This window comes from Lytechinus variegatus, chromosome 16, assembly GCF_018143015.1.
Source record: "Lytechinus variegatus isolate NC3 chromosome 16, Lvar_3.0, whole genome shotgun sequence".
Lineage (NCBI taxonomy): Eukaryota > Metazoa > Echinodermata > Echinoidea > Temnopleuroida > Toxopneustidae > Lytechinus > Lytechinus variegatus.
This window is the reverse complement of record NC_054755.1, coordinates 12,469,383-12,495,313: the sequence shown is the minus strand read 5'-3', so window position 1 is coordinate 12,495,313 and position 25,931 is coordinate 12,469,383. Positions and strand designations below refer to the sequence as shown.

General features: G+C 37.8%; 3 protein-coding genes across 3 annotated transcripts in view; 1 reads left to right on the top strand and 2 right to left on the bottom strand.

Moving 5' to 3' along the window:
* LOC121430231 (cadherin EGF LAG seven-pass G-type receptor 1-like) overlaps window positions 1-14,537 on the top strand; it is a 62,775-nt gene extending 48,238 nt beyond the window's left edge. Inside the window, exons 9-22 of the mRNA XM_041627508.1 lie at window positions 980-1,054; window positions 1,617-1,740; window positions 3,364-3,486; window positions 3,933-4,180; window positions 5,631-5,689; window positions 6,419-6,542; window positions 6,998-7,107; window positions 7,633-7,735; window positions 9,026-9,176; window positions 9,914-9,980; window positions 10,442-10,508; window positions 11,120-11,205; window positions 11,824-11,950; window positions 12,744-14,537. Coding sequence (XP_041483442.1) covers window positions 980-1,054; window positions 1,617-1,740; window positions 3,364-3,486; window positions 3,933-4,180; window positions 5,631-5,689; window positions 6,419-6,542; window positions 6,998-7,107; window positions 7,633-7,735; window positions 9,026-9,176; window positions 9,914-9,980; window positions 10,442-10,508; window positions 11,120-11,205; window positions 11,824-11,950; window positions 12,744-12,866 — 1,587 coding nt within the window. The 3' untranslated portion in view covers window positions 12,867-14,537. The remainder of the gene's footprint in view (window positions 1-979; window positions 1,055-1,616; window positions 1,741-3,363; window positions 3,487-3,932; window positions 4,181-5,630; window positions 5,690-6,418; window positions 6,543-6,997; window positions 7,108-7,632; window positions 7,736-9,025; window positions 9,177-9,913; window positions 9,981-10,441; window positions 10,509-11,119; window positions 11,206-11,823; window positions 11,951-12,743) is intronic.
* A 3,075-nt stretch (window positions 14,538-17,612) lies between these two features.
* Window positions 17,613-21,120, bottom strand: LOC121430230. Its single transcript, XM_041627507.1, has 4 exons — window positions 21,086-21,120; window positions 20,251-20,444; window positions 18,812-18,979; window positions 17,613-17,821 (listed from the first exon to the last, which is right to left on the bottom strand). Exons 1-4 carry the CDS (start codon window positions 21,118-21,120, stop codon window positions 17,661-17,663), a joined length of 558 nt encoding a protein of 185 aa, XP_041483441.1. The 3' UTR covers window positions 17,613-17,660.
* Window positions 21,121-21,235: 115 nt separating this feature from the next.
* On the bottom strand, window positions 21,236-24,912 carry LOC121430229 (spore coat protein SP70-like). The gene is made up of 3 exons (XM_041627506.1): window positions 24,702-24,912; window positions 22,095-22,298; window positions 21,236-21,375 (listed from the first exon to the last, which is right to left on the bottom strand). Exons 1-3 carry the CDS (start codon window positions 24,724-24,726, stop codon window positions 21,236-21,238), a joined length of 369 nt encoding a protein of 122 aa, XP_041483440.1. The 5' UTR covers window positions 24,727-24,912.
* Between the last annotated feature and the right edge of the window lie 1,019 nt (window positions 24,913-25,931).

Below are 25,931 nucleotides of genomic sequence, written 5' to 3'. Positions count from 1 at the left end.
GGAGGACAAGTAACTTTGTTAACAAATATAATTGAGGGAGGGGCAGGGTTGCAGGTGTGTGCATATGGTGTGGGTGCGTGTGTGTGTGTGTGTGGGAGGGGTGTGTGGAGGGAGTTGGAACTATACGTGCAAATTGTAACTTTGTTAACAAATATAATTGAGGGAGGGGCAGAGTTGTGGGTGTGTGCGTATGGTGTGTGTGCGTGTGGGAGGGAGGGGTGTGGGTGTGTGGAAGGAGTTGGAACTAAACGTGCAAATTGTAACTTTGTTAACAAATATAATTGAGGGAGGGGCAGGGTTGCGGGTGTGTGCGTATGGTGTGTGTGCGTGTGTGTGGGTGGGTGGGGTGTGGGAGGGTGTGTGGAGGGAGTTGGAACTATACGTGCAAATTGTAACTTTGTTAACAAATATAATTGAGGGAGGGGCAGGGTTGCGGGTGCGTGCATATGGTGTGTGTGCGTGTGTGTGTGTGGGTGTGTGGGTGTGGGAGGGTGTGTGGAGGGAGTTGGAACTATACGTGCAAATTGTAACTTTGTTAACAAATATAATTGAGGGAGGGGCAGAGTTGCGGGTGTGCGCGTATGGTGTGTGTGTGTGTGGGAGGGGTGTGGGTGTGTGGAGGGAGTTGGAACTATACGTGCAAAAGAAGTTAGGTTGATGAGGAAAACGAAGATTTATGTGCGTTTAGGATGCAGGTGCGCGCATTACGTCGAAGGTGTGTGAGGTGTGGGTGGGTGTGTTGGTGTGTGTGTGTATGTGAGAGAGAGAGAATAAAGAGGGAATAAGTGGAGAAGGGGAGGATCTAGATGTAGTCTAATGAGCGTCAATTAGCACAAAAAACCTTCACCAAACATTTGTAAAGTCATTCGTAACTACGAACAACTCAATTCAACGGCCACAGGTGAAACAATATCATTTGCTAAATATTCACGAGAATGATCTGTTAACCGATTTTTCTCCCCCTCATGTCACTTTTTAGACTGATAACACAACCCTAGCTCTTCTGGATGACATCATAGACACACCGCCCTCATTCGGTCCTGATCAACCAGGAGTAAGTAAATTTGTTTTGTTTTGTTTTACTTTCGAACTCCGTTGTTGTCAGCTCCTGATACAGGTAAAATTGATTTGTGTAACAAAGAAGAAAGCTCAAATCAAATTCTTCGGTGATAGATGATAGGATAGTCCAACTTTTATCCAATTAAGGGAGATTTTTTTCCACCATCCTAGCCTACACATGCTAACTAGGATGTGTAGAGAAGATGAAGAAGAAAAAAAAATAAAATGTCGTCACGTTTAAAATTGTGTAATCAGAATTTACGCATGCTGATAACACTGCAGTCCAAATAACGAAATAGAGGAGATGGCTTATTTGTACGTGGACAATTCCATGTGCGCTTTTTACAGAGTAGCAAACTTTTCAATTAAATCTGTCATGATTTTTAATACAAAGAAGCCATCGAACATGATCAACGATCAGCAAATTTATGTATCGATGTATTCAACGAGCGTTGTATAAAATTTTTGATTGTTTGCCTACAAGACTGCCCTATAGGTATTCTACTTTATAATAAGAGAAATACAATTTTGCAATGTGCTTGTTATATCTGGCTCAGAGTAATGATGCAGCCGTTACCATGGCAACTGAGATGGTTGAGAAGATGGATAGTCTGGTAGATTCGTTAGCAGAGGTGGTCTCCGGCCCTGGGATGTCCCTTACCATCGAAAATGACCAGCTAGGTGAGTCAGAATTGACTAGTTGATGATGACATTGATTTAGATGATATGTTGTGGTGGGGGTGGTGGTGATGATGATGATGATTATAACGATAATGATATTGATGACGATGATGATAGTAATGATGATGATGATGGTGGTGATGATGATGGTGATGATTGTGATGATATTGATGATATTTAATGTAAGAAGTTAATGATACTGATAATGAAGATGGTGTTGATAGTGGTGCATGATGATGATGGTGGTGACGATAATGATGATGACGGCGATGATGATGAGGTTGTTGATGATTATATTGACTGATGATGATGATAACGACGATGATTATAATGATGATGATGATAGTGATGATGACGAAGAAGATGATAATGATAGCGATGATAATGATGATGTTAATAGTTGAAGAAAGAGACAATAAACATTTGAATATTGCATTCATGCGTAGTGAATCGCAGACATAATTAAAACGCAATTTGAATAAAATTAAAATAAAACAGACGTATAATGTCATAATGTCATTTCAAAAGCATTCAATTTAATTAAATATCAGACCAGGCGTGGTCACCAGACAATCACATGAAGATGTGTCTCGAAGTAATCAAAGATTGCAAACGAAGCTTGCAAATGACAAGGTGTGACCTAAGAAGTGTCTGGCGTGTCGTGGTCCGCGGTATACGAGGAAGCGTTTCACGAAAAAAATTGTCGTGGATATTCACTGGCAATCGTTTTAAGCTACCGAAATACTTTCAGCTGATTGGTCCTATTAAGAAAATTAATCAGCGTCAAGCACTTATTGATTGTTTTGTGAAACACTCCACTGGTCTGGTCGTAGTTCTCTGCGTCTAGAGCATTTTCTGGGACATGGTTAGGGGAGCGGGCAATGAGTCATTCCGGTAGTTTCATCAATCAAAGTCGTCTCGAAGGAGTAAGCTTGTCGCACGCGGTTCTGTCCCAATAACTTTGACCTTTGTAGAAATTATGAAAACGGATGTATACCATGATAATCATTAATCAATGAAAATCAAAGAAAGTAGAAAGATGAGTTGAGATATATGATGAAAGATTATAGATTACGAGTAAATTTAGGAAATATTTGACACCGATTTTAAGAACTTTCACGCCAAAGCCAAAGGGGTGATTATTTTTATTACAATGAGAAATAATAAGAATGATAAGACATGCAGTATTTTGTAATTCAATAACGAGCTAGCAAATATCAGCGACCCGTTTTCTATAAAGACAACTATAGTAACTTTGTCAATATGGTAACTACCATGGTAACAGGTCACAGCAGCCAATCACAATCAAGGTTTCCATGGAAATTTACAATCACGGCAAAGTTACCAGATTTGTAACTCTTTATGAAACGGGCCCATGGCCCACATTCCCATTTTTTGTGTAAAATAGTCGCAAGGAAATGAGAGATAATCAACATTTATGCATTAGGAATTCTGAAGCAAAAGTTGGTCTTTTATAATCTAGATGCATGTCCAATGTACACGACACATCGGAAGAGGGCGGCACAATTCGTATACCCGCAAACATGAACAGGCCGGTCAGTTATTAAAGCTTGAAATATTACTTTTGTGTTGATCCTATGTGGTCACTCTTTCTCTCTTCAGTGCTGAAGGTAATTCCGATCTGTTCTACGTGTTCATCGACAGCGCCTGGGCCGAGACTCGAAGCCGGGATCAACAACGATTCGTACGTGGTCAAAATACCGGCATCGGCAACAGGCGATGGTGGTAAGATGTAACCAATGACTTCAACAATTTATTCATTTATTCATTTTTTAAAAATTTATTTACGACATGAAGATACAAAACACATTCTCAGACATCAGACTTCGAGCGCCTGAGAAGAAGACGGAAAGCTTTACTTTTCATTTTTTGGTTTGACTCAGGCGGGAATCGAACCCACGACCTTCAGGCATGCACCCCACCACTGTGCCTTCATGCCCTATGGGTACTTCATCCCTCAGTTTGTGGGCATACATAAGTCTGAATTGTAAAACTTGGTCTATATCCGTAAAAACATTTCAAAGTTAAGCTCCCGATCACCGCACCAAATACAGTTTAATTAATATTGGCATGCACTTGTATTTTGAACATAATGATGATTGCTGAGCGAAAGCAATGAAACGACCCACTTGGTAACGTTTTTGCCCGTAATTTTTTTTATTTACTTTCAGCCACTGCTGCTTTATCAGCCTTAAGCTCCATCGCGGATGTAATGCCCGCAAACGTGATCGACGACCACGAAGAGACCAACACTGCTGATGATGGTGATGACGATACGACGACGGAGAGCGGGAACCAGACAATCGTCACCCACGAGATCGCCTCCTTGGTCGCCACTGTATCCGTCAAGAGATGGGACGGGTCTGATCTTCAGCTCGCAGTCGACCACCCGTTCGAGATCATTTTCAACAATAAAGATGTAGGTCACAATTTCTCATAACTTTAGCTTACCCAAACATTCGCATTAAACTAACTCTGACAACGGTTCCCCTAAAAAAAAGCTTTGGCGGCAAACTATGTAGTTCCACAAGGTTCAACCCTTGGTCCATAACTTTTCTTAATAGTAGTAATGGGCTTCCATTTTGTCTATATCTTCCAGTATGCTACTTCCTCATTATTGATCCGTAATCTGCATTTCATTGAGCACAAATTCAATGATATTTTAGTATAATGAAAAAGGATGATTGAAAATATGAATTACATATGCCATAATCCTTTTACAATCACATAATTACAAATACGATGAAAACATCACTCACTTAACCTTATCGTTTGGTGTTGTACAGGACACATTTATCATCTTTACTTCCTTTAATCTTGTCATTGAATCGCCTTTTGACTGGTGACCTAAGTCGGCTGAAAGGGGGAAGGGCATCCCTGGGGTTCATTTTGTTTCGGGAGGGGGAGGGGCTCTTTCACACATTTTCAGCGGCAATTCGATTCGTTTACGAATAAATTTAGCAGGAATTGGGGAAACACGCATTATTTCTTTTTATTTCTTTTTATTAATTTATGATCATTGGTACAATTTTTTTTTTGGGGGGGGGGATTGAAAGCGACAAAAAACTTATCACGAGGGCACCTTTGCATCGGTGAACTTGCTAACTTTTATGATTTTTACATAAGTTTCTAGTTTATCTTGTTTTTTTTTTGTCCTGATGTCGTTCTCGTCCGTTGTTCCCCCTGTCTTTTTTTTTTTTTGGGGGGGGGGGTTGGGTTCTAAATTGCGGTTTGCCCACCCCGTCATATTTCGGACTGGGGGCGCCTGTTTCCTCTTACCGCTTCCGGCGTCAATGCTATATCCCTAAGTGCTAATTTCCAACTCGAGCAAATTCAAAGAAGACGGTTCAGTTGACCGGAAACGTTTTGGGTCGATGGGCAAATTGACCCAAATTCCTAATTGCAATTAATATACTTGCGATTTGGTTTTCGAAGGAGAATGCATATCACGGTCAAGGTACAATATTCTGTACCTATGCTGTCTGCTTCTCGTCTATACACATCTGACTCTCCGTGCTCTCACTCTCAGCTTATTTGTATATCTGTGTTTTCACTTCGATTCCCTTTCTGTATTTCTTTGTATTATATAAATCAATATTTTGAACCAGTCCTCCTCTCGCCATCGTTCTTCTGTTTTTCTTCTTTCATTTCTTTATTTGTTTCTTGTTATTTTTCTTGTTCTTTTGTCATTGTTGCTGTTGTTGTTGTTGTTCTTTCTTCTTCTCCTCCTCCTTCTTCTTCTTTTTCTCCTTCTTCTACTTCTCCTCCTCCTTCTTCTTTTTTTCTTCTTCTTCTCCGTGGTCATCTTCGTTCCTTCTTTTGTAATTATCGTCATCAAACAACCTGTTCAATTATTCTTATAATTGCAGAGTTCAAATCAAGTAGATGGCCCTGCTCGTTTCTGTTGCTATTGGCGACCAGATGAAGCGTGAGTATGTAATTTTATTAAGCCGTTTGGTTGAACCCACTTTGTCTTTTCCATTATAATTACCAAAGGAAAGGTCAGTTGTTAATTGTTTATCTTGTTAAAATGATGAAAGGAAAGAACTCACACTGAATCTTTACTTACTTACATCAAAATACATTAATTCCCAAATTCTTCTTAGAATTATTATGTAAATAATTCATAATTTAAGAGGGGGAATATATATAATGCACAATAACACAACGAAATAATTTTGAATCAGTTTTTTTCTTGTGTATATTTCTTATTTGTTAAAGGCTATTGTACTTAGCCTTTTTAACAGATAGGTGGTGAGGTTAGGCATCACTAGATACCAACCTCCGTTCCATATATTCACCAATTAAAGAGTATTTAATTCAGTTCATATTTTGTTGATGCCAATGCATATTTTGATAATAATAATAGTAATAATAATGATAATAATAATAATGATAATAATAATAACAATAATAATAATAATGATAATAATAATATACAAAATCTATAAATCGTTATATGCATATGTGTCAAAGCGCTAGGAAAAAGAATCTAGATAGAAGCACGGATTGTACAAAATATTTAGGAATATAAAAACAAAGAATATGAAAGTCAAAACACTATTATTATAATCAGGGTAATCAAGGATCGATATGTGAAATCATTTACCAACTGCTTATAGATCCTGTGAAACTGTTTCAATTACTATCCATGCAGGTTTGATGGCGGAGGGGCGTGGTCAACGGAGGGGTGTGTTACCAAGGTAAATCGCACCCATACCACCTGTCAATGCACCCATCTTACCAGCTTCGCGGTTCTCATGAGATTCTCTGAAGCGGGGGTGAGTCTTTCGAGTAAATTAACCCTAATAATTTATGAGGCGCCGATTGTCAAGTTGCCTAGTCAATGGCGTACTATAGTATATTACACCGGCTTTAGCTCTAGCTGCTATAAAGGCGCTTGGTGCATTCAAGGAATTAATCCTGCCGTGTACTTTTCATCTCAAAAATCTATTAATGAAATACATATCTCATCAATTACTTATTTCTGCAGAGCACCTTACGACAGGGCCGTTTGCAGGAATTTCTTTCCTGAGGGACAGGGTGCAAAGCGACCAAAATTGTCATGGTTTGCTTTGGCATTTTGAAAACTGAAATCGAAAGATTTCGTGCACACTTTTGATGAATTTTGTGAAAATCTTTAGTAACACGTTATAGATGTTTAAACTTTCAGGGGGGGGGCGTATGGCCATGAATACGACTTTTTTTTTACTGTTAACTCCTTTTTATTGAACAGGCGCCACAATCAGCTAGTGTGAGGAAGATACAGGATTACATGACCTACGTTGGGTGTGGCCTGTCCATGACCTGCCTCGCCATAATGCTAATCGTTTTCACCATTCAAAAGTAAGCTATCATATGTCGTTTCGATTGAATTTTAACTTTTAATATTGAATGAGAAGAGAAAAGGATTATCATAGAAGAGGAGAATGAGAGTATGACAAAGAGTAGTGATGGGGGGGGGGAGGAAATGTATATTGGTTGATATGTATTTCAACTTTAATGATTGCACAATCTTATTAATCGTACTTGTATTGGCTCGACTGTGGTTGTATTTTGTTGAAAATGAATGAATTAAAATGTAATGAAATGAAATTAGATTACGGTGGATAAAGGGATGAAGAAAAAGATTGGTCAATTTTACCCATTTGCTTGTCAAATGTGCGAATATCTCATCATTTAACAAATGAAATATGTACATTTTGACAACAATCTCTTACTCTTTCGATAAAAATTTTCAAATTTCCCGCTCTATATGAGGAACAGATTCGAATTTGAAGAGCCTGTTGTTAAAGCATTGCATATTTCGTGATTTTTTAAATCCTGTTTTATAGAATAATGTTGATAAAATTATTATCTCGTTTTTTGTAGGTTGTATCGCTCAGATCGCAATATTATACATATGAACTTAGCATCAGCAATCTTCGTTTCGCAAGGAGTGTTCCTCTTCGGTATAGAGAGGGTCGAACCATGGGTAAGGGGGATCTTTTTTTCTCTCAATTTTTTCTTTTCTTTGTATCTAAGTTTTTATCAAATAATAATAATAGACAGTTCTTGTATAGCGCATAACACATTATAAATAACGTCTCTATGCGCTTCCAAAGGACTTGGATATTATTACCCTGGCTTTAAATAATAATAAATAAATGATAAAAACTGTCTTATCGTTCTATTTTGTTGCATTCCCGTATGAACCCTCCTGTCATCTCTAAAGAGGCACGTACAGGTTTATTTTCAATTGGTCTAATGCCAATTCGTCCAATTACCAATGCATCTATCACTTTATCTACCATCACTTCGTCCACTATCCACATGGTCTAATTGCCATTTCGTCTAATAACCACTCGGTCCAATAGCCATTTAGTCCATTTACCATTTGGTCTAATTGGACTAAGTGTTAATTGCGGAAAAAATGAATGAAAATAAAAAGGATATTAGACCAACAGGTTATGAGACGAAATGGTCATAGACGAACTGGTGATTAGACGAAGTGATGATTGAACCAAATGGTTGTTAGACGAAATGTTGATGGACGGAATGGCATTAAACGAAATGAAGGTAGACCATGTGGTGAGTGGACGAGTTGGAAATAGACGAATTGGCAATTTACCCACATACGCAGCCGCAATGACGATATCTAAATTTTAAGATGGGGGGAGGGGGAGGGTCCGCAAATTCGTGTTATCGGGTAAACTGTGATAGGTCCACCAGTGATTTCTGTGATGGGATTTGTGGTTTTCCCTCCAACCCCAACAAACTAATAATGATTGCCTGTCTGCGAGAGGGGGGGGGGGTTACTAATATTTTTGTGATATTATTTACTTGGATTTTGGCATATTGTTTTAATTCGTTGAAATTTCGGGGTAAGGGGCAAAAAACCTTACTTCCAATTTTAATTGATGCTAAAATTATTCATTCGTATGCTTTTCTTTTTAAATACAGTTATAAATTAAGACTCACGATACAACATGCTATGGGGGGGGGGGGCGGGTTACGAGTATGTACCCGAATTATTTACTTGAATTTTGCCATAATTTGTTGTTTAGATTCTTTGAAATATCGGGTGAAGGGGCAAAAGTTTTACTTGCAATGTCAATCAATACTAAAATGAATAATTCATTCCTATCGAATTATATGTCTTTTTTAAATAAAGTCATAAAATTAAGACCAGCAATGATACAGCGAACTATATGCATGCATACTGCCATTTAAGGAAAACAGACTTTTAATTGACCAAAATTTGTATGTGGTCTTGATTTTACAGGTGGTTTGTAAGATTATCGGCATATGTCTGCATTTCTTCCTCCTCGCTACATTCTTCTGGATGTTGGTGGAAGGCATCTATCTTATCTCCAAGACAACATCTACTAAGAACAGGTTTCTTAAGACGCCGACATACGTCGCTATCGGCTGGGGTATGATAACAGTTCTTAAATTTGGATTTTAGTTGAATTTTATCTTAAATAAACTGAAATGGTGTTTATTTGGCTCCTCCCGCACTTTGATCAAGAAGTCAAATTTTATGATTACAGAATACTAAAATCAAGATTTTCAACAAGAAGGTGCATCGATTTATTAACATGGTTGTTATTCACTTAACTGAAATTGCGCTACTCTAACTTAAAGATTTTTTTTATAAGAGTGGGTAGGTTTGACTTTTATTGGTCATTCTCTTTTTTCTCTAAATATTTTCTTTTCTAGTATTCTTTCCTTTTAAAAATCTCATCTTATAGATAAATGGTTTATCAATAAAAACCAGACATCATTTCGGCAAAGGCCGAATTGCGATGTATTTACAAGGTAATAATGGCATTACAAATTGTTCAACCAATAACACAGATATTTACAAAATTAGTGAAGCGAATATAATATTGTATAAAAATTATCCCACGCAATCTTTGTCCTTTCCAGTTCTCGTTTCATTTGTATGTACACTCTAAAAAATGAAGTGCTAATTCTGCTCTTAAAGAGCGTGTATAGTGACTGCACTTCGGAGTGCTGATTTGTCTAGTTCAAATTTGAACGAGAAAAATCAGCACTCCGAAGTGCAGTCACTATACACGCTCTTTAAGAGCTGAATTAGCACTTCATTTTTTAGAGTGTATTTATATGTGTTTATCTTTATACAATATTTTTCCTGTTTTCACTCAAGGAGGGCCAGCTGCCATTGTTGCCATCACAGCCGGGGTCGCCTTTAAATCATACACCACTGACAAGATGTAAGCTTATGTATTAAATGAAATTGGATATGTGATTGTAACGTGGAATAAAGATGACTGTTTTCTCATGCCATAATACGAATTGTTCAAAAAAATATTTTTATGGAATGCAAATGAATAACTGATTATTTAAAAGAAACTTCGATTTTCTAATAAGATAATCTTATTATATTGGATTACTCATAATGGGATACCAGAGATGTTCCAAGAGTTATGACAATATTGCACAAATCAAAGACGAGTGCAATATTGGCCCTGACAATCACACTATATAAATAATGATTTAATAAATTTAGATTGGAAGTTATTCATTTCAGATTTTTATTTTTTTAATTTTCAATTTTCATTTTCATTCTTATTCATTTATTTATTTATTTTTATTTCAATGTTTGTTTTTACTTTGAATTTTTTCATTTCAATGTTTTTTTTTATTTCAATGTTCTTGATTGATTGATCACCAGGTGTTGGTTATCAACTGAGAATGGAGGGATCTGGGCGTTCATTGGGCCAGCTATTGGAGTTATTGTGGTAAATATTCAACGTCGTGATCCTCATACCAATTAAATATTAATGTCAAAGCGTTCCTAATCGTGGCCTCACGCAGATTTTTTTTCCGGGGGGGGGGAAGCGCGAATTAGTTCCCCGAAGAATTTCAAAAGCAAGAGCGACCGCGCTTGTTAAAGAGGCGCTCTTACATTTTTTAAGTGAAATGAAAGGACGTTGTAGACATTTTTGGTATATTTTGTGAAATTTTCTGTAAAAAAAATGTTAATTTTCACAATTTCGTGGGGGGGGGGGAACTGCCCACTCCCCGCCCCCGCTGCTTACGGCCAAGTTCATAATCAGGAAATATTGAAATCCTGGTGATATGAAATTCTTAGAATGATCTTGTGGATGTATAGGGCATCCGCCTTTTATCTTAGGGTCGTGGGTACGAATCCCTGCCATTTCGTTGAGCAATAAATAAATCCACACTGTGTCGCACTATCACACACTCGTATAAACTGCAGGACTATTCTAAGTACTAAGCTAAAACGGAATGGATTCTCGGGAGTTGTATGACGAAGTCGTTTCTTTTAACGAAGTTCCAATGTCTGCTTCTTGTCTTGTCTTTATCCATTTTAAAAATATTCTTTTAGATGAACATCTCTCTGCTCTGCCAAGTCATCCGAGTTTTCTTGAGTCTTAAAACCAACATGAAGAAAGCTCACGTAGACCGGATATGGTAAGCTGACCTTTTGACCGGGCCAATTGACCACTCAAATTTCTTGTTTTGTTTTTTAATCGAGGAATAAAATAAGCGATAATGGCGAAATAAAACGGTATTACTCTGCATGAAAAAAAAAATATGTGATAAAATTTCTACTACAAAGTGGAAGTATATCCCGACAATAGGCCGACATTCAGTTGTAATTATTTGGGGAGTATATCCCGACGATAGGCCGACATTCAGTTGTTATTATTTGGGGAGTATATCCCGACAATAGGCCGACATTCAGTTGTTATAATTTGGGGGAAGCAATGATAGATGAAATGGTGGTGTGAGAAAAATCCAACAAAGAATCGTCCGGCAGAAACGTAATTTTAGAGTTTTTATTTTTGGCTGTCACACATGAGCTTCCACATTTTCCAACGTTCTATAATAATCGCCCTCCCTTGATACGCTAGATAGCAACAATTCCTGAATCTAACATGATTTAGTTCGCATTTCATGAAACAACTATAGCCATTGATCTTCACCGACAACAAGCTACTGAAATCCATGCACTTAAATTAGTCAGTAAAATATTGATGATACCTGCTTTAATGAAACTATCCCTTGGACGCTTCTTGTATATTCTAGGTTGGCTCTTCGGGCGATGCTTCTGACCCTTCCCCTTCTTGGTGGGACGTGGCTCTTTGGAATCCTCTCCTTCAACTCCCAGACCGTCTTCTTCTCCTACATCTTCATCATACTCAATTCATTACAGGTGGGTGTTTCATAAAGATGTTCGTAAGTTAAGAGCGACTTCAAGAACGACTGGTGATCCGTTCTTGTGGTATATTCATTGGCGATGGTTAAGCGCGTAAGAAAGGTTCACCAGTCGTTCTTAAAGTCGCTCTTAACTTACGAACAGCTTTAGGAAACGGCCCCCAGGTATGCTAACAGAGGAAATTTACCAGAGGGAAAAGGGGTGCCGGAAGGTTTGGGCGCACCCCGTAAAATTGCCTCCACCCCCAATGAAAGAAAGAGGAGAGAGAGAGAGAGGGGGGAGAAGAATCCTAAATGCCATGTTTTGAAAGATGACCTTTTTTTGCTTATCAAGTTTTTCATTTCTTATTGAATTATCTCATGTCTAAGTTTGCATATAAGCATGGAGTTGTTGCTGTAGGTCCATGGTATAACTTACTAAAAATGAAATGAAATATAACATTAAACAATGAAATACGATGTTTAGATTGATAATGATACAATCATGATATTGATGACGACGACGATGATGATGATGATAATGGTGATAACGATGATGATTATGACGACGTTGATGATAATATCGGTGATGGTGATGACGACGATGATGACGATGCTGATGACAATGATGATGGTGATGATGATGACGACGATGATGATGACGGTGATGATGGTGATGATGATGATGGTGGTGGTGACGATGATGGTGATGATGATGGTGATGATGATGATGATGGATGGAGTTATAGTTAGAATAAATTCAGTGTTGCCTCAATCCTTTTCATGATTATTTTATTTGTTTTTCCATTCAGGGAGTGTTTATCTTCATCCTCTACTGTTTAATGAATGATGAGGTCAAGAAAGTTGTGGAGAAGAAACTGAATAGCATATCGGGCCGAGCATCCAACGGCAGATCAACGAAAAGCACCACTTAACCTGTTGACTCCTAATTTCTGTAATTCCCAATGACTTTGTACAGAGATCACCCTGCTATAGTAGGCAATGGGTTAACATGCGCCAAGAAATGACAGTTACAGAAAGCGAAGCTGAACCGGTTTCATTTTCAATTTCTATTCCGATTTCGAAAGAAATTTGTGGATTTTTTCTGTGTCAGTTTCTCGCTTAATCAGTACAATAATTCAAACCATTAATCAAAAGTTGATCGTTTTCTTCTTTTTCCAATTGATAGATAATCTAGAGGACAATGGTGGGTTGATTTTTTTCTCTCCGAGTTTGACCAGAGGAATGATGGTATAATTTGGACTAGTAGCAAATCTCGCCTTTCCGGCCTTTCACACGGTTAAAAAAAAATCGTAATTGGAATGATTCCAGTGCAAAATAAGGCTAATGACGAATTTTTAGCACGTGTGAAACCAAACTAGAACATGATTAGAATCACGAACGCTAATCAAAATCGTATTTGCATGAATATCCTGGGCTGCGTGCACGTGACGTCACAAAACTCTGAAAGTTTAAAATTCCATAATTCGATTATTTCCTTTGATAGATTGTCGTCAAACCTTCATTAATATTTCAATTATGGATATTTATATTAATGGAAACAAACAAGACGTCTTCGATATGGGCGGTTTCCACTTCATCGAATGGCAAATCATGTTTTTTACTGATAAAAGTAAACGGTCTCAGCAACTATTGCTGGTATCACAAATATCATGTTATTTATTCAAATGTATATAATTATCTCATTTTCATCACAGAATTGTAATATTATAAAACTCATTATTGTATCATCGTAGAATAAAATGTATTTTTCTTCACTGCTTTCTTGTTGAAAGCGTATCGAATAAAATAAATGGAGCATGTTTTATTTTTTAATTCAATGCATTATTACATATATGATAAAGTTGGGACGTCATAACTTACAGGTAAAGAAATTGATAGGCAGCATACTAGTTACGCTAACCATTTGGCTCTAAAAATAATTTCCACTTTATTTTTTTTCTTATTAAGGTGCTACTTCTTACTCTCCAACTTCTGATTTTTCATATTTTTAATTATATTTTTCTCGAAAATTTAAGGATTATATAAGATGAACGCAGAATATGAACATGACTTGTATTGGGCTTCTCAGTACTAGAATATTTACAAAAAATATATAGATTTCATGCTCGGCGTAACTTCGTCTGTCTGTATAGCCATTTCTATGTAAATACTGTAAATGCTTTGAAAGTGTTTTATTGCTGCCATCATCTGCGCTCTGAGTAGGGAATTTATCAATGAAATAAAATAATGTACATGTAGTTTATTTCGATGGGCTTTCATTTTGGGTTTAAACCATTTTACCTTGCTAAATAAAGTCATTAGTAAAAGGGTGCCAAACATGATTTAATTAGATTTGTTATAGGAGAAGGTTTGAAGTTAAAAAAAAATAATCTGATTTGGCAGAGTTTCGATTTTTTTTTCTTGGGGGGGATCACATCCGCTGTCCTCACGATCACTATCGCAATAAACACTCGCTTGATTAAAATAAATCTATTTGCAGAATATAGACAAGACGCTATGATTTTATTATGCTTCAAATTTCATATCATGTTAATAATTATCTTGATTATCTAATGTGCAAAATAAATGTTGAATCTACATTATTATTAAGACTATGTTTTGTTTTTTTGTGTGTGTATGCATTCTAGATTAATTAGCGTTATCAAGATTTTTATTTGACATTATGGGATTAAGGTACACCTACGCCTAAACTTTTCCACTTGAAAATGAAGACACAATTGAACTTTAAAAGCAAAAGAGGTAATCTAGGCCCAAATCACATTCCTTTCAGAGTGATACGAGGTACCAGTCATTTTGGAATAGGATTTACATCTTTTGAGAGTACATTATAGCTCCTTCTGGAGTGGTCAACGTATTTTTTTAAAGACATTTTCACTTCGGAAGGAGCTATAAGCCTAATGCACTCTCAAAAGAAGTAAATACTACTCCAAAACGACTGGTCCATCGTCTCACTCTGGAAGGAGTGTGATTAGGGGCTTCGTAACCATGGTAACACACAACTTAGCAATCATGATCGTAGAACATTTTCTTCTATGATTGATTCCATTGACCACAATGTACAATCAATCGTGAAGATCAAGCTTACGATCAACGCTAACCTTTGTGTTACGGGACCATGCAGATTAGCTCTTTTGCATTTAATGATTGAATGATTATCGATATAATAAATTTCTAACTATTCATTTCGTTATCATCATAAATCATAACTGTGCTAGTATTATTCTGGAAAGCCCGGTTCGCCTCCCAAGTTCCGTGACCAAGAAAAAATACAAAGGAGAAAAAAGGGAAGGAATGGGAATGAATCATGACATTACGTCCAAATTGATCACAAAGCTAGAAGTCAATTCAAATTTATTTAACTTTGGAATAAGAAAAAAAAAGTACACCAGTCAAAGATTCACATAATAAAACAGTAAACATATTACAACATGAGAAGCAATACAAAAAACTAAGAACGGATACATGTATATAAAATTGCAAAGTGGGTTGCGGCCAGAAAAGAACTGTCCTTATAAATTGGCCGACCCAAAACATTATTATAAAATATGTATTCTGAAAGTACAAAATTTTCGCTCGCTAGCGACTTTTAAATACCCCATACAGCATGCTGTGCCCTAAATTATTTGTTTCACCAAGTCTCGAAAGTGCATAATAATTCATACAGGATATGAACACACACTGCAAAAACTCCGGTATGGATTTAACACCAACCTGGAATGTATAGATGTCCACATTGCACCAGATTAGTTTTAAAAACACCAGTTTTGTTTTGGTCTAACACCAGATAGGTGTTTATACAACACCAATTAGTATTAAAAATCGGTTTGATTCCAAACTGGTGTTGTTTCAATACTTCTCTGGTGTGGACATATATAGACTCTGGGCTGGCGTTAAATTAACACCTGAGTTTTTGCAGTGTATATATTATGTGCACGAAATAAAAAAAAATGTTTAGACTACTCAAGTTAATGAATGAGCTTATCAAAGAAGGAATTGATTTATCATCATAAATCCATACTTAATTTATTGAATCTGAATTTTATTTGATTTTGAAGCGTTGCATATTTTTGCCAATAACTGCATTCATTTTCATTGACATAATCAACCAATAAATAAACCAATAAAACAAAACAAATACAAATCTTCATTATAATATAGCTAAGCCTCTTACAATAAAAAAAAAAACATTTACAATGCAACAAAAACTTAAGGATGGAAGTGGATAAAAGCTCCGAAGGGGTTTCCGGGGATTTTGACTACTTTATTTACCGGCCCACCACCACAAGATCAACACCGAACTTGAAAGCACCCATTTCAATTTCTAACCGCGCCGTTTTGAAAGCTTATCCTAGATCCTAGCTAGATCCTCTCCCACTGTACCAGTGGCGTAGCTACGGGGGGCCTGGTGGGGGGGCACGTGCCCCCCTGAGATTTGGTGTGCCCCCCCCCCCAGGTGCCCCCCCCCCAGAAAAAATTGGCAGAGCAAAAAAAAAGAAAAGAAAAAAGGGAGAAAGAAGAAAGAATAAGGAAAAAGAAGAAGAAAGACAGAAGAAAAAGAAGAGGAAGACGAGTGAATGAAATAATGTGAGGGGAAGATTTGCAATGAAAAAGAAATATTTTCATGTTACTATATAGAATTTATGCTGGCGCTTCGCGCCATAATTGCCTGTTCGATGGGATTCATATCTTGTTCAATAGGCTGATGTGGAGCAAGTTTTGAAGTCAATACGCAAAACATATTTTAGCTCGGACATCGAGCTTTCATTATTTTTTTTCATTTACAAATTAAGGTGCTCTGTAAATTGTCCGTTTTATGGTCTACATATCAGCATTTTAAGCTCACGCTGCGTGGTCACATTGTTTGATTTGCCAAGTTTATATTTTCTACGTGTATTCCATAATGTTCCATTAAACAAATGTGTTCAGAATGCCCAGATTTTAGGTCTAAATATAAAACATGCGCGATAGCCTGCATGTTCTTTATATATCCAGTTTTACATCAGAATATCAATAATTGTCTGCTCATGCTTCACGATCGCATTATTAATCATACCCAATTGACTATATCCTACTTATGACTTACAAAATATGAATAGAGTGTCCCGCTTTTAGGTCTAGAATCTCAATTTTCTTCCTCTTGCGCTTCGCGCTCGCATCAATTGTTTAGTTACATACCTATCCCATTAATTAATACAAAAAGTGCTTAGAATTACCATTTTTTTTAGGTCGGAATGTCAAAAAAATTTGCTCGCGCTCCGCGCTCGCATTATTGAAATATATACCGTCTTCGTGGGTTACTGTAAGCAGTCCTTAACAGGTCCCTTTTCGATAATGCTAGAACAGTTGATAATAATTTCTGTTCGCGCTTGGGGGTACATACGAATCTTGTTCAGGATCACACATAACAATGCCCAGAAAATTAAATTTTCAGGAAAAAATACATTAAAGTAAAAAAAAATATCGCTCGCGCTTCGCGCTCGCACTTTTTATAAGGCTTATGAGATTATTTTATATTTATGTTGTTTTATAAGAATAAAACTAAGAAGTGACTGATATAGGTGAAGATAATTTCTGGCCTGGTCCCCTATTGGCGAAAGTCGGATCCGCCCTTGTGGACACATAGACACACACCGGAAAATGGCCGGTGCCCCCCCCCCCTGAAAAAGCAAGGACCCCCCAGTGCCCCCCCGGGAAAAAAATCCTAGCTACGCCACTGAACTGTACCCTTGACGGGATGACTTCCTTCGTTTAACCACGCAGACTGTCACTGAAATGACCACAGCTAAGATCACGACTATGACGATGGCGACGCCGACGACGACGACCAGACTCCACCCACCTCGGCCTCCAGGTCTGCACTCATAAGCTGATAATGTTAGGTATAGTAATAAAAACAAAAAACAAATTAAAACCCCTTCAAATTGAATTTCTTTTGGCAAGAATTCGTTTTCTATTTACAATTTTACAAATTTATTTCAAATTGTCAAGCTTAATTGCATGGTCTTTGTAGCACAGCATGTGCGTACAGGGGAGGGGGGGGGGGGACAGAGTATACCGTCATCGAATTTCGATGACTTTTTTTTGCTTGTCAGATTTTAACAGCCTTAAAACAAGAAAAATGTCGGCGACCTTTAACTTATTTTTCTCATTTAGTTGTCAGAAAATCTTTACCCCTCCTGATGATATTTTGCAGGTAGACCCATGGGCGTACAGGTGGGGGCTCTTGCCCCCACCTCCAAATTTTCACGACCAAGAAAAAAGAAGAGAAAGGGAAAGAAAAGGAAGGGATAAAGGTGAAATGTAATATTATTTTCCGAATATTTGTTAAAATTTATCACAAACTTGGATTTTTGTAATAAAAATGTTGAAATTTTTCTCACTCGCTCGCAACATCTGATTAATATTCCGCGACACGACATATCAAGCTCCCTCAATTTTTTTTACTCATAACGACAGCGGGTAGGCCACTGACTGTAGAACCATGTCAAGAAACATTAGAACAAACACAAACCCTGCTATTGTTCCGATAATTATTATGCCTGACAAATAAAATCAATCAGTCGAAAGGATATTTTACCTCCTGTTGTAATTAGGCTCGTGAAACCAAGAATTCACCTGACACGCTGATATCGCCCTTACAATTTATGATTTTTTTTTATTTCGCTCGTTCAGCAGATCAAAACTTACAGTTAGTTTGTATGTTTCTTTTTTTAATGTGTGTGTGTGTGCATGTGTGCAAAAGTAATGTCAGGGGAACCTGCAGCCCCCCCCCCCCAGATACGCCCTTTATTATGTTCTTCTTATTTACATGTAGGATTTTTTCCCAACAAATTAATGTCGTCAATGGTTAACTTACGTTTTCCCCAATTATCACCTCCTTTGGTTTTCTGGACAAACGGCTGGAACAAAGGCTGGGTGAGGTTGAGCTGGAAAAATGACAGGGTCAAGTTCAAGTTGGTGCAGTTGTAGTAGCTCCCAACCGGTACGCGAAAGAAGTCTATGTCCAGGGAAGAGGAAAGGGACGCTGAAAAAAAAAGATATTTAATTTTTTCGAGTATGTTCAACATGACAACCCGGGGGCGATGACACAACCACTGACAGAACAAAAAAGAAAAAGATGGTTGGGGAAGTAGTAGTAGTAATAGTAGTGGTTGTCGTAGTAGAAGAGGTAATAGTAGTAGTAGTAGTAGTAGTAGTAGTAGTAGTAGTAGTAGTAGTAGTAGTAGTAGTAGTAGTAGTAGTAGTAGTAGTAGTAGTAGTAGTAGTAGTAGTAGTAGTAGTAGTAGTAGTAGTGTTAGTAGTAGTAGTAGAAGTAGTAGTAGTAGTAGTAGTAGTAGTAGTGTTAGTAGTAGTAGTAGAAGTAGTAGTAGTAGTAGTAGTAGTAGTAGTAGTAGTAGTAGAAGTAGTAGAAGTAGTAGTAGTAGTAGTAGTAGTAGTAGTAGTAGTAGTAGTAGTAGTAGTAGTAGTAGTAGTAGTAGTAGTAGTAGTAGTAGTAGTAGTAGTAGAAGTAGTAGTAGTAGTAGTAGTAGTAGTAGTAGTAGTAGTGGTGGTGGTGGTGGTGGTGGTAGTAGTAGTAGCAGCAGCAGAAGTAGTAGTAGTAGAGGTAATAGTATAGTAGTAGTAGTAGTGGTAGTAGTAGTAGTAGTGTTAGTAGTAGTAGTGTTAGTAGTAGTAGTAGTAGTGTTAGTAGTAGTAGTATAGTAGTAGCGGTAGTAGTAGTAGTAGTAGTAGTAGTAGTAGTAGTAGCAGCAGCAGCAGCAGCAGCAGTAGTAGTAGAAGTAGTAGATGTAGTAGTAGCAGCAGTAGTAGTAGCAGCAGCAGCAGCAGTAGTAGAAGTAGTAGTAGTAGTAGTAGTAGTAGTAGTAGTAGTAGTAGTAGTAGTAGTAGTAGTAGTAGAGAGAAATGGAAGAAGAAGAAAAAAAAGAATAAGATTAATTAGGAGGAGGAAAAGATGGAGATGTGAATATCAATAACAGCATTAGAAACCAATACCAATAAGAGGAAGAACAAAATAAAGAGACATCGAAAAAGATAAAGGCCTGGTGACACCGCCTGAGCGTTGTTGGAGCGGTCGTGGAGCGGTAGGGAGAGAGGGTCGAATTTCGCTCACAAAATTGGGGAAAAAATCGAAAACAAAAATCGAAAAAAAAAACACAAAACAATCGAAATCGAAAATGGTGAACGGTAGCGAGCGGTGATGATTTTTTCTCTTCGCTCCACGACCGCTCCAACAACGCTCGGGCGGTGCGACCAGGCCTTGAGAGGGAAAACGATAAAGCCAATCAATCAACTCACATCCTAAAGAGAACATTGCAGCCGATACTTCTCGGAGCTTGAAGGACCGCCCTCTCGTGGTAAAGTTGAGATTAATGTGCCACTCTGTAAAAATGCCTTCGGAAAACAGTAGATCGAAGGCTGCGTAAGAAGAAGAGCTGCAATTTGATCTCGATGTGTTTGCATAAGTTGACCTGTATCTCCAAAGTCTTGACCTGAATGACCTGAAAATATAAAATTCTTTGTCTTAAAAAGTGCATTCAAATAAATTCCCTGATCCACGAAAAATGAAATAAGGTGTTGATAATAACTTATCAACACGTGGTGTTCTCCTTCTGACCTTCTCTAATAGGCAGAAATTATAATTACCATTTTATCTAGCTTTCGTCTTTCTGAGTGGATGCCTGGTGATAACTTATACACAGTGGCAAAGTGAGCATCAACATTTTGTGGGAGCCAAATATGATGTATCGAGCCAAAAAAAAAAAGTTATGAGCGAGCTAAGCAAGAGAGCAAAAAATTCGACACTTTATTACAAATCCAATTTGTGATAGATTTTGTCATAATATCCCAAAAATATATCATAATAACCTTTCTCTTTTTCATTTCTCTCTTTTTTCTTTGTGCCTGGTTATACACAGAAAAAGGCTCACCGCTAGTATAAAGCCATCCAAAACGTTCTGAAATGTTCCTATTATTAACATTATTATTTTCTGTATGATGGCAATAATTATCTGCGATTGCACCTGTCGAATAGATTATAGGGATCCTGCAAATCCGCTACAATAATTTTTATACTAAAATACAAGAGAAATGTGGAGGGATAGCATCACGAATAGCTCATTTGATAATTTACGATGACGATAAAACTATTTTTACATGACTTGTCATGTCTTTTAATAGTCATTCATTTGTGATAAGAATTGCAGCGCTTTGTAGTTCAAAGAGATTTTAATCATATTGTTTTCAACCTGTAAGAATGTTACTTGCTTGTCTATTATTTTCACTATACCCATGTGGTAAAATCATATACCCGACTTACGTCTGTTATTGTCCCACCAAAGTCCATGAGCATACACAGCTTGCCATCCTTATCTTTCACTCGCCATCTCGTTCCTGGAGCCGAGGTTGTTCCTCCTGATGTCACTGCATGCCAAATAACAGGTAGCACGGGGTAGATAAAGTTTTCGTTTTACTCGGTGTCCCGGGGAAAGGGGCGGGGGACTCACGTATAATGCCAGTATGGGTATATACGGCAATTAAGAGTACACCCCCTTTTCATGTCTTACCAGCCGTTCTGATCGTGTCCATCCCTTTTCATTGACCATCCCACTCCCCCCACCCCGTTCCTAAGCCCCCCTCATTCTAGGTGTCAGTTCTCTGGACCCCCATTTCATGATCCAGAACCCCTATTTGCAGAGGGCAATCTAAAATGCAGATTCTGGGGTCCGTCACACACCATTACCCTTTCAAATCCGAGTCCCTCACTCCCTCCCCCCCCCCCCGGGGGAAGGGGAGGCTGAGTTTAAGTAATTGTGATGGTGCATGATATGTCCTCGGGGGGGACAAGGCTATGGATATAGGCCTGTATAGTGTAATAATCCCCCCAGCAAAAAACAAAATTGTTGGGGCCAGACATGGCATATGGGCAAAAAGCTACAAGCGAGCGAGCAAAATTTTTCACCTTTTTGAGACAAAAAGAACCTAGCGTTGTCCCCGTTTGCTCAATATTTTAAAAGGGTGGCGATCGTAGAAAATACGGTTTCAAATGATTCGGGAGAGAGCTGGATTTGATAAGGGGGGGTGGAGGTGTCTACGTGCCCCCCAAGCTTCACTTTGATTTGAAAATCGAATTATCTTTTTACCTGATGGCGTGGTGCTTGATATGTTACCAGTAGTTCCTGTTGTAGACCCGGTAATTGTTGTGGCTCCTGTAGTTGTGGATGCAATAGTTGTTGTAGTCCCTGTGGTGGTATCTTTAGGTCCATTAGTTGTAGCTCCGGTGGTCGTTGTAGTGGTATCGTTGTTGCTGGCGAAGCATACTTCCGATATGCACGTCAGTGCAGCCACTTGTATCAGGATCAATTTGAAAGGTTCAGACCATATAGATTGAAAATATCAATATAGAAATGAATATTAGATTTCCAATGATATCATAGGGAAAAGATATCGTGGTGAAGAGCAAATGTAGAGGAATATATGATTAATTCAACCCCTGCTTGTCAGCATTTGTCTTTTTTAACTTCCATTCGCATATTAAGAAAAATATTCTCTTGCTGAAGGCTGAGTTATAAAGACTTTAAATCTTACGATAACCAATTTGCGATTTCTACATCAAGTTCACTATCAGCCAATGAAATTAAATGATTTCAGTAGCTTTGAATTATTATTGCCAATTTGATTCAAAACAAGTTTTATGAAACGGGCCCGTACACAAAGATGACTTACAACTTAGAAATGTAATCAGACAAGACTTTGTCTTTTCTACCACTATAATAATATCATTTTGTTTCTTATCCCAGGTGTTTCTTCTCTTTTCAATTTCCATTATCCTGTCATTATCTTTCCCTCTTCTTGTCCTGATATTTAAATCTTTTTAATGATATTTTGTTGATATCTGGAGTATGTTGATTTTTCATGGCACAATATGGACTCCGTCTGAAAGAAGAACCAACAGTCAACAAACCGAATGCGCGCTTGTGTGTGAGTTGGACAATACTCAGAGGAACAAACATGCGACAATGGAGTTGCTGGTCTTTTCATAATTATGTGTGGGATGGTGGGCGGGGGGTGGGGGGGGTGTGAAGTTGGTGGTAACTGTACGTGTGAGAGTATGACAGAGGTTGTGTCGGTTGAGAAAACAACAAAGATTTGTGTGCGTTTAGATGTGCGTACGCCGGCACGAAGTGTGTGTTGGGGGGGGTAGTAAGGGTGCGTGCGTGCGTGTTTATATGTGTAGTGTGTGTGTGTGTGAGATGAGAGAGGGGAGAGAGAAAGGGAGAGGAAGAGAATCTATGCATAAGTGTGATCGATGTATAAAAAAAGGTGTACGACTATATTTGTGTATATGGGGGGGGGGGGCTTGGTGTACGAGCGCATGAATGCATGACTTGCATGTATGTATACGTATCTTCAATATTATATAAAAAAAAAGTACATTGAAAAATGATATTGTACTACCACACTGAGCGCAAGTTGTTGTCCAATAAACATTTACACCTGAATTTCCCCCTGTAATTTTCTTTATTGAAAGATAATAGCTTTAAGAGGAAAGTAATTCCACTACTCCATTCTCAGGGTTGCATGTTTCTTTTGAATTTTAAACAAAAACAATAATATGACTATTTCCATTATACTTTCATGAAAAGATCAATAATAACATTAAGGGGTTATTCCGGGCTAGGAATATTACATCGTCATGAATATTCATTCTTACGCAACCCCCCCCCCCTTGCAAGTCAAATCAAATATTTTTAATGGCAATATGTCGTTCAGACACATGTGATAATCTTTCTTTCTTTTTGCTCGTCAAATTTTTCGTTGAAGAAATGACCTTCAATTTTTGGTGTAAAACCTTTTTTTTTCTTTGCTTGTCAAACTTTCCTTGGGAAAATGCCACCCCCCCTTTGGAAAATCCTGGATCCACTCCCTGGCACCATGGAACTACAGAATAGAACCCTTTGTCATTTTGTTTGTACAAGCTGAAGGTGAATGTTCAAATGGTGCATATCAGACCGACTGCAAACATACATTTGAGTGAAAAGTATTATATCACCGTTTCAATGGAATCATGACAAACATTGTCAAACTTTATTTAGAAATATCGAAAGTCCGATGGGCTCACATAATATACTGAAGGACTATATTTTAGTTCCTCGTAAAGTCGTTTTAAACCTAACGAAACAATAACATCCTGCTATTTGTATGATAGATTGGAAATATAGACCTATGTGCGGAGAAGTTACCTACACACTAAGAAATAAAGGGTTCAAAATTGAACCCCGAAAGGTTGATGCAAAATCAGCACCCTATGGGTTCAAAAATTGAACCCTGCGGTTGGGGTTCATTTTTGCACCCTGCGGGTTCAAAACTCCACCCCTAAATTTTAAATTGAACCCCTGCCTAAGGGTGCAGTTTTGAACCCGCCGGGTTCAGTTTTTGAACCCCAAATCAGGGGTTCAATTTTTGAACCCATAGGGTGCTGATTTTGCTTCAACCTTTCGGGGTTCAATTTTGAACCTTTATTACTAGTGTGTTTAATCAGAAAATACCTCAGTCTTCACGGATGAATAAAGCCTTTTTTCTGACACAAAATCTGGAACTTTAACCCACATAGACATACGCAAGTCATGACATTGACGTTTATGACAAGAAAATATTACTTGCAAACAAACCATGAGACTTTTATTAATGTAATCTGATGGTAAACTTAAATAAAATTGTTAACCAACTTCAAGGAATCACGGTCTTACCAAAAACAATGTTGATTCGCGCCATAATCGAATTCGCCAGATGGATGTTGTTCAAACCAAGATGTACCACGAAGAGTAATTTGTAATCTAGTACATAATTTTGAACGCTTACACGGAGCAAGTTTCTGCTATTTTCTATATATGGGACTGGCACTGTGGACTTTGACCCTCCAACTTTTGAGAGAGAAAAAAAAAATCAGGTTTCTGGTGCACGCCCGGGGGGGGGGGGGCACTTACATTGACGAGTGGATACCATGCGCGATCAAAAAAAAAACAAGTAAAAAAGATGTCTTTTTCAAGATATTGCACGTTACGTACGTAACTTGATAAGGGCTTAAAAAACAAAAATGATGAAAAAAAGAGTATTTATTTCGCTAGGAAAATTACGTGTGTAGGGTCAAATTTGCGGGGGTGATAAAACAAAATTAAAATGTTTTATAAAGAATGTCTTTTACTTTTTACCCCAACGCCACGTGTTTAGAGTCTGATTTGCGCGAGGTGTAGAAGGTGGGGTCGTACTTAACCAAATGGTGTGTATGTATAAAGGTAAAACCGACGGCCGAAGGACCCGTGACGTGATAAAACCCCGGGATAAAACATTCCTGTACTTGTTTAGGGGTTCATTCTAGGGAATATTTGCCAAGAGTATCATTTTTTTTTCCCAATACTTGTTAAGGGTAGGTTTTCAGTTTTCACACACCTATACTTGTTAAGGGGTGCATTTTCAGAATATGGAAATTACGTGTTTAGGGTGCTTTTCGAGACCCCATGGTCACGCATGGTATTCACTCGTCAATGGAAGTGCTCCACCCCCCCCCCCCCGGGTGCACGTCATGTCCGGGTTGGAAGCGTTGCACAATCACGACAATAGAACTTCCTAGACTTCCTGACTTGCAATGTTGCTGGATGCCATTTAGCATAATTATGTGCGGGTAGTTTATACAAAGCTTCAGATTCACTTTCACTTTCCTACCACTTCTCAAAACATAAGTCATATTGTTAATGGAAAATTAAATAATCTCATACCACAGACATCAAACAAGGCCGTTCAAATGGGAAAATAGATCTACAAATTCCTGTGACAAACTGGGAAGATAAAAGACATTAAAAACAAGTAGATTGTTTCTATTTCCTTTCATTTATTTCACAATGCAGTTGGAATATCAAATCGTAAATATACAAAAGACCACAAAATCATGAATCGAGTCAAAATTAATATTAAAACAGAAA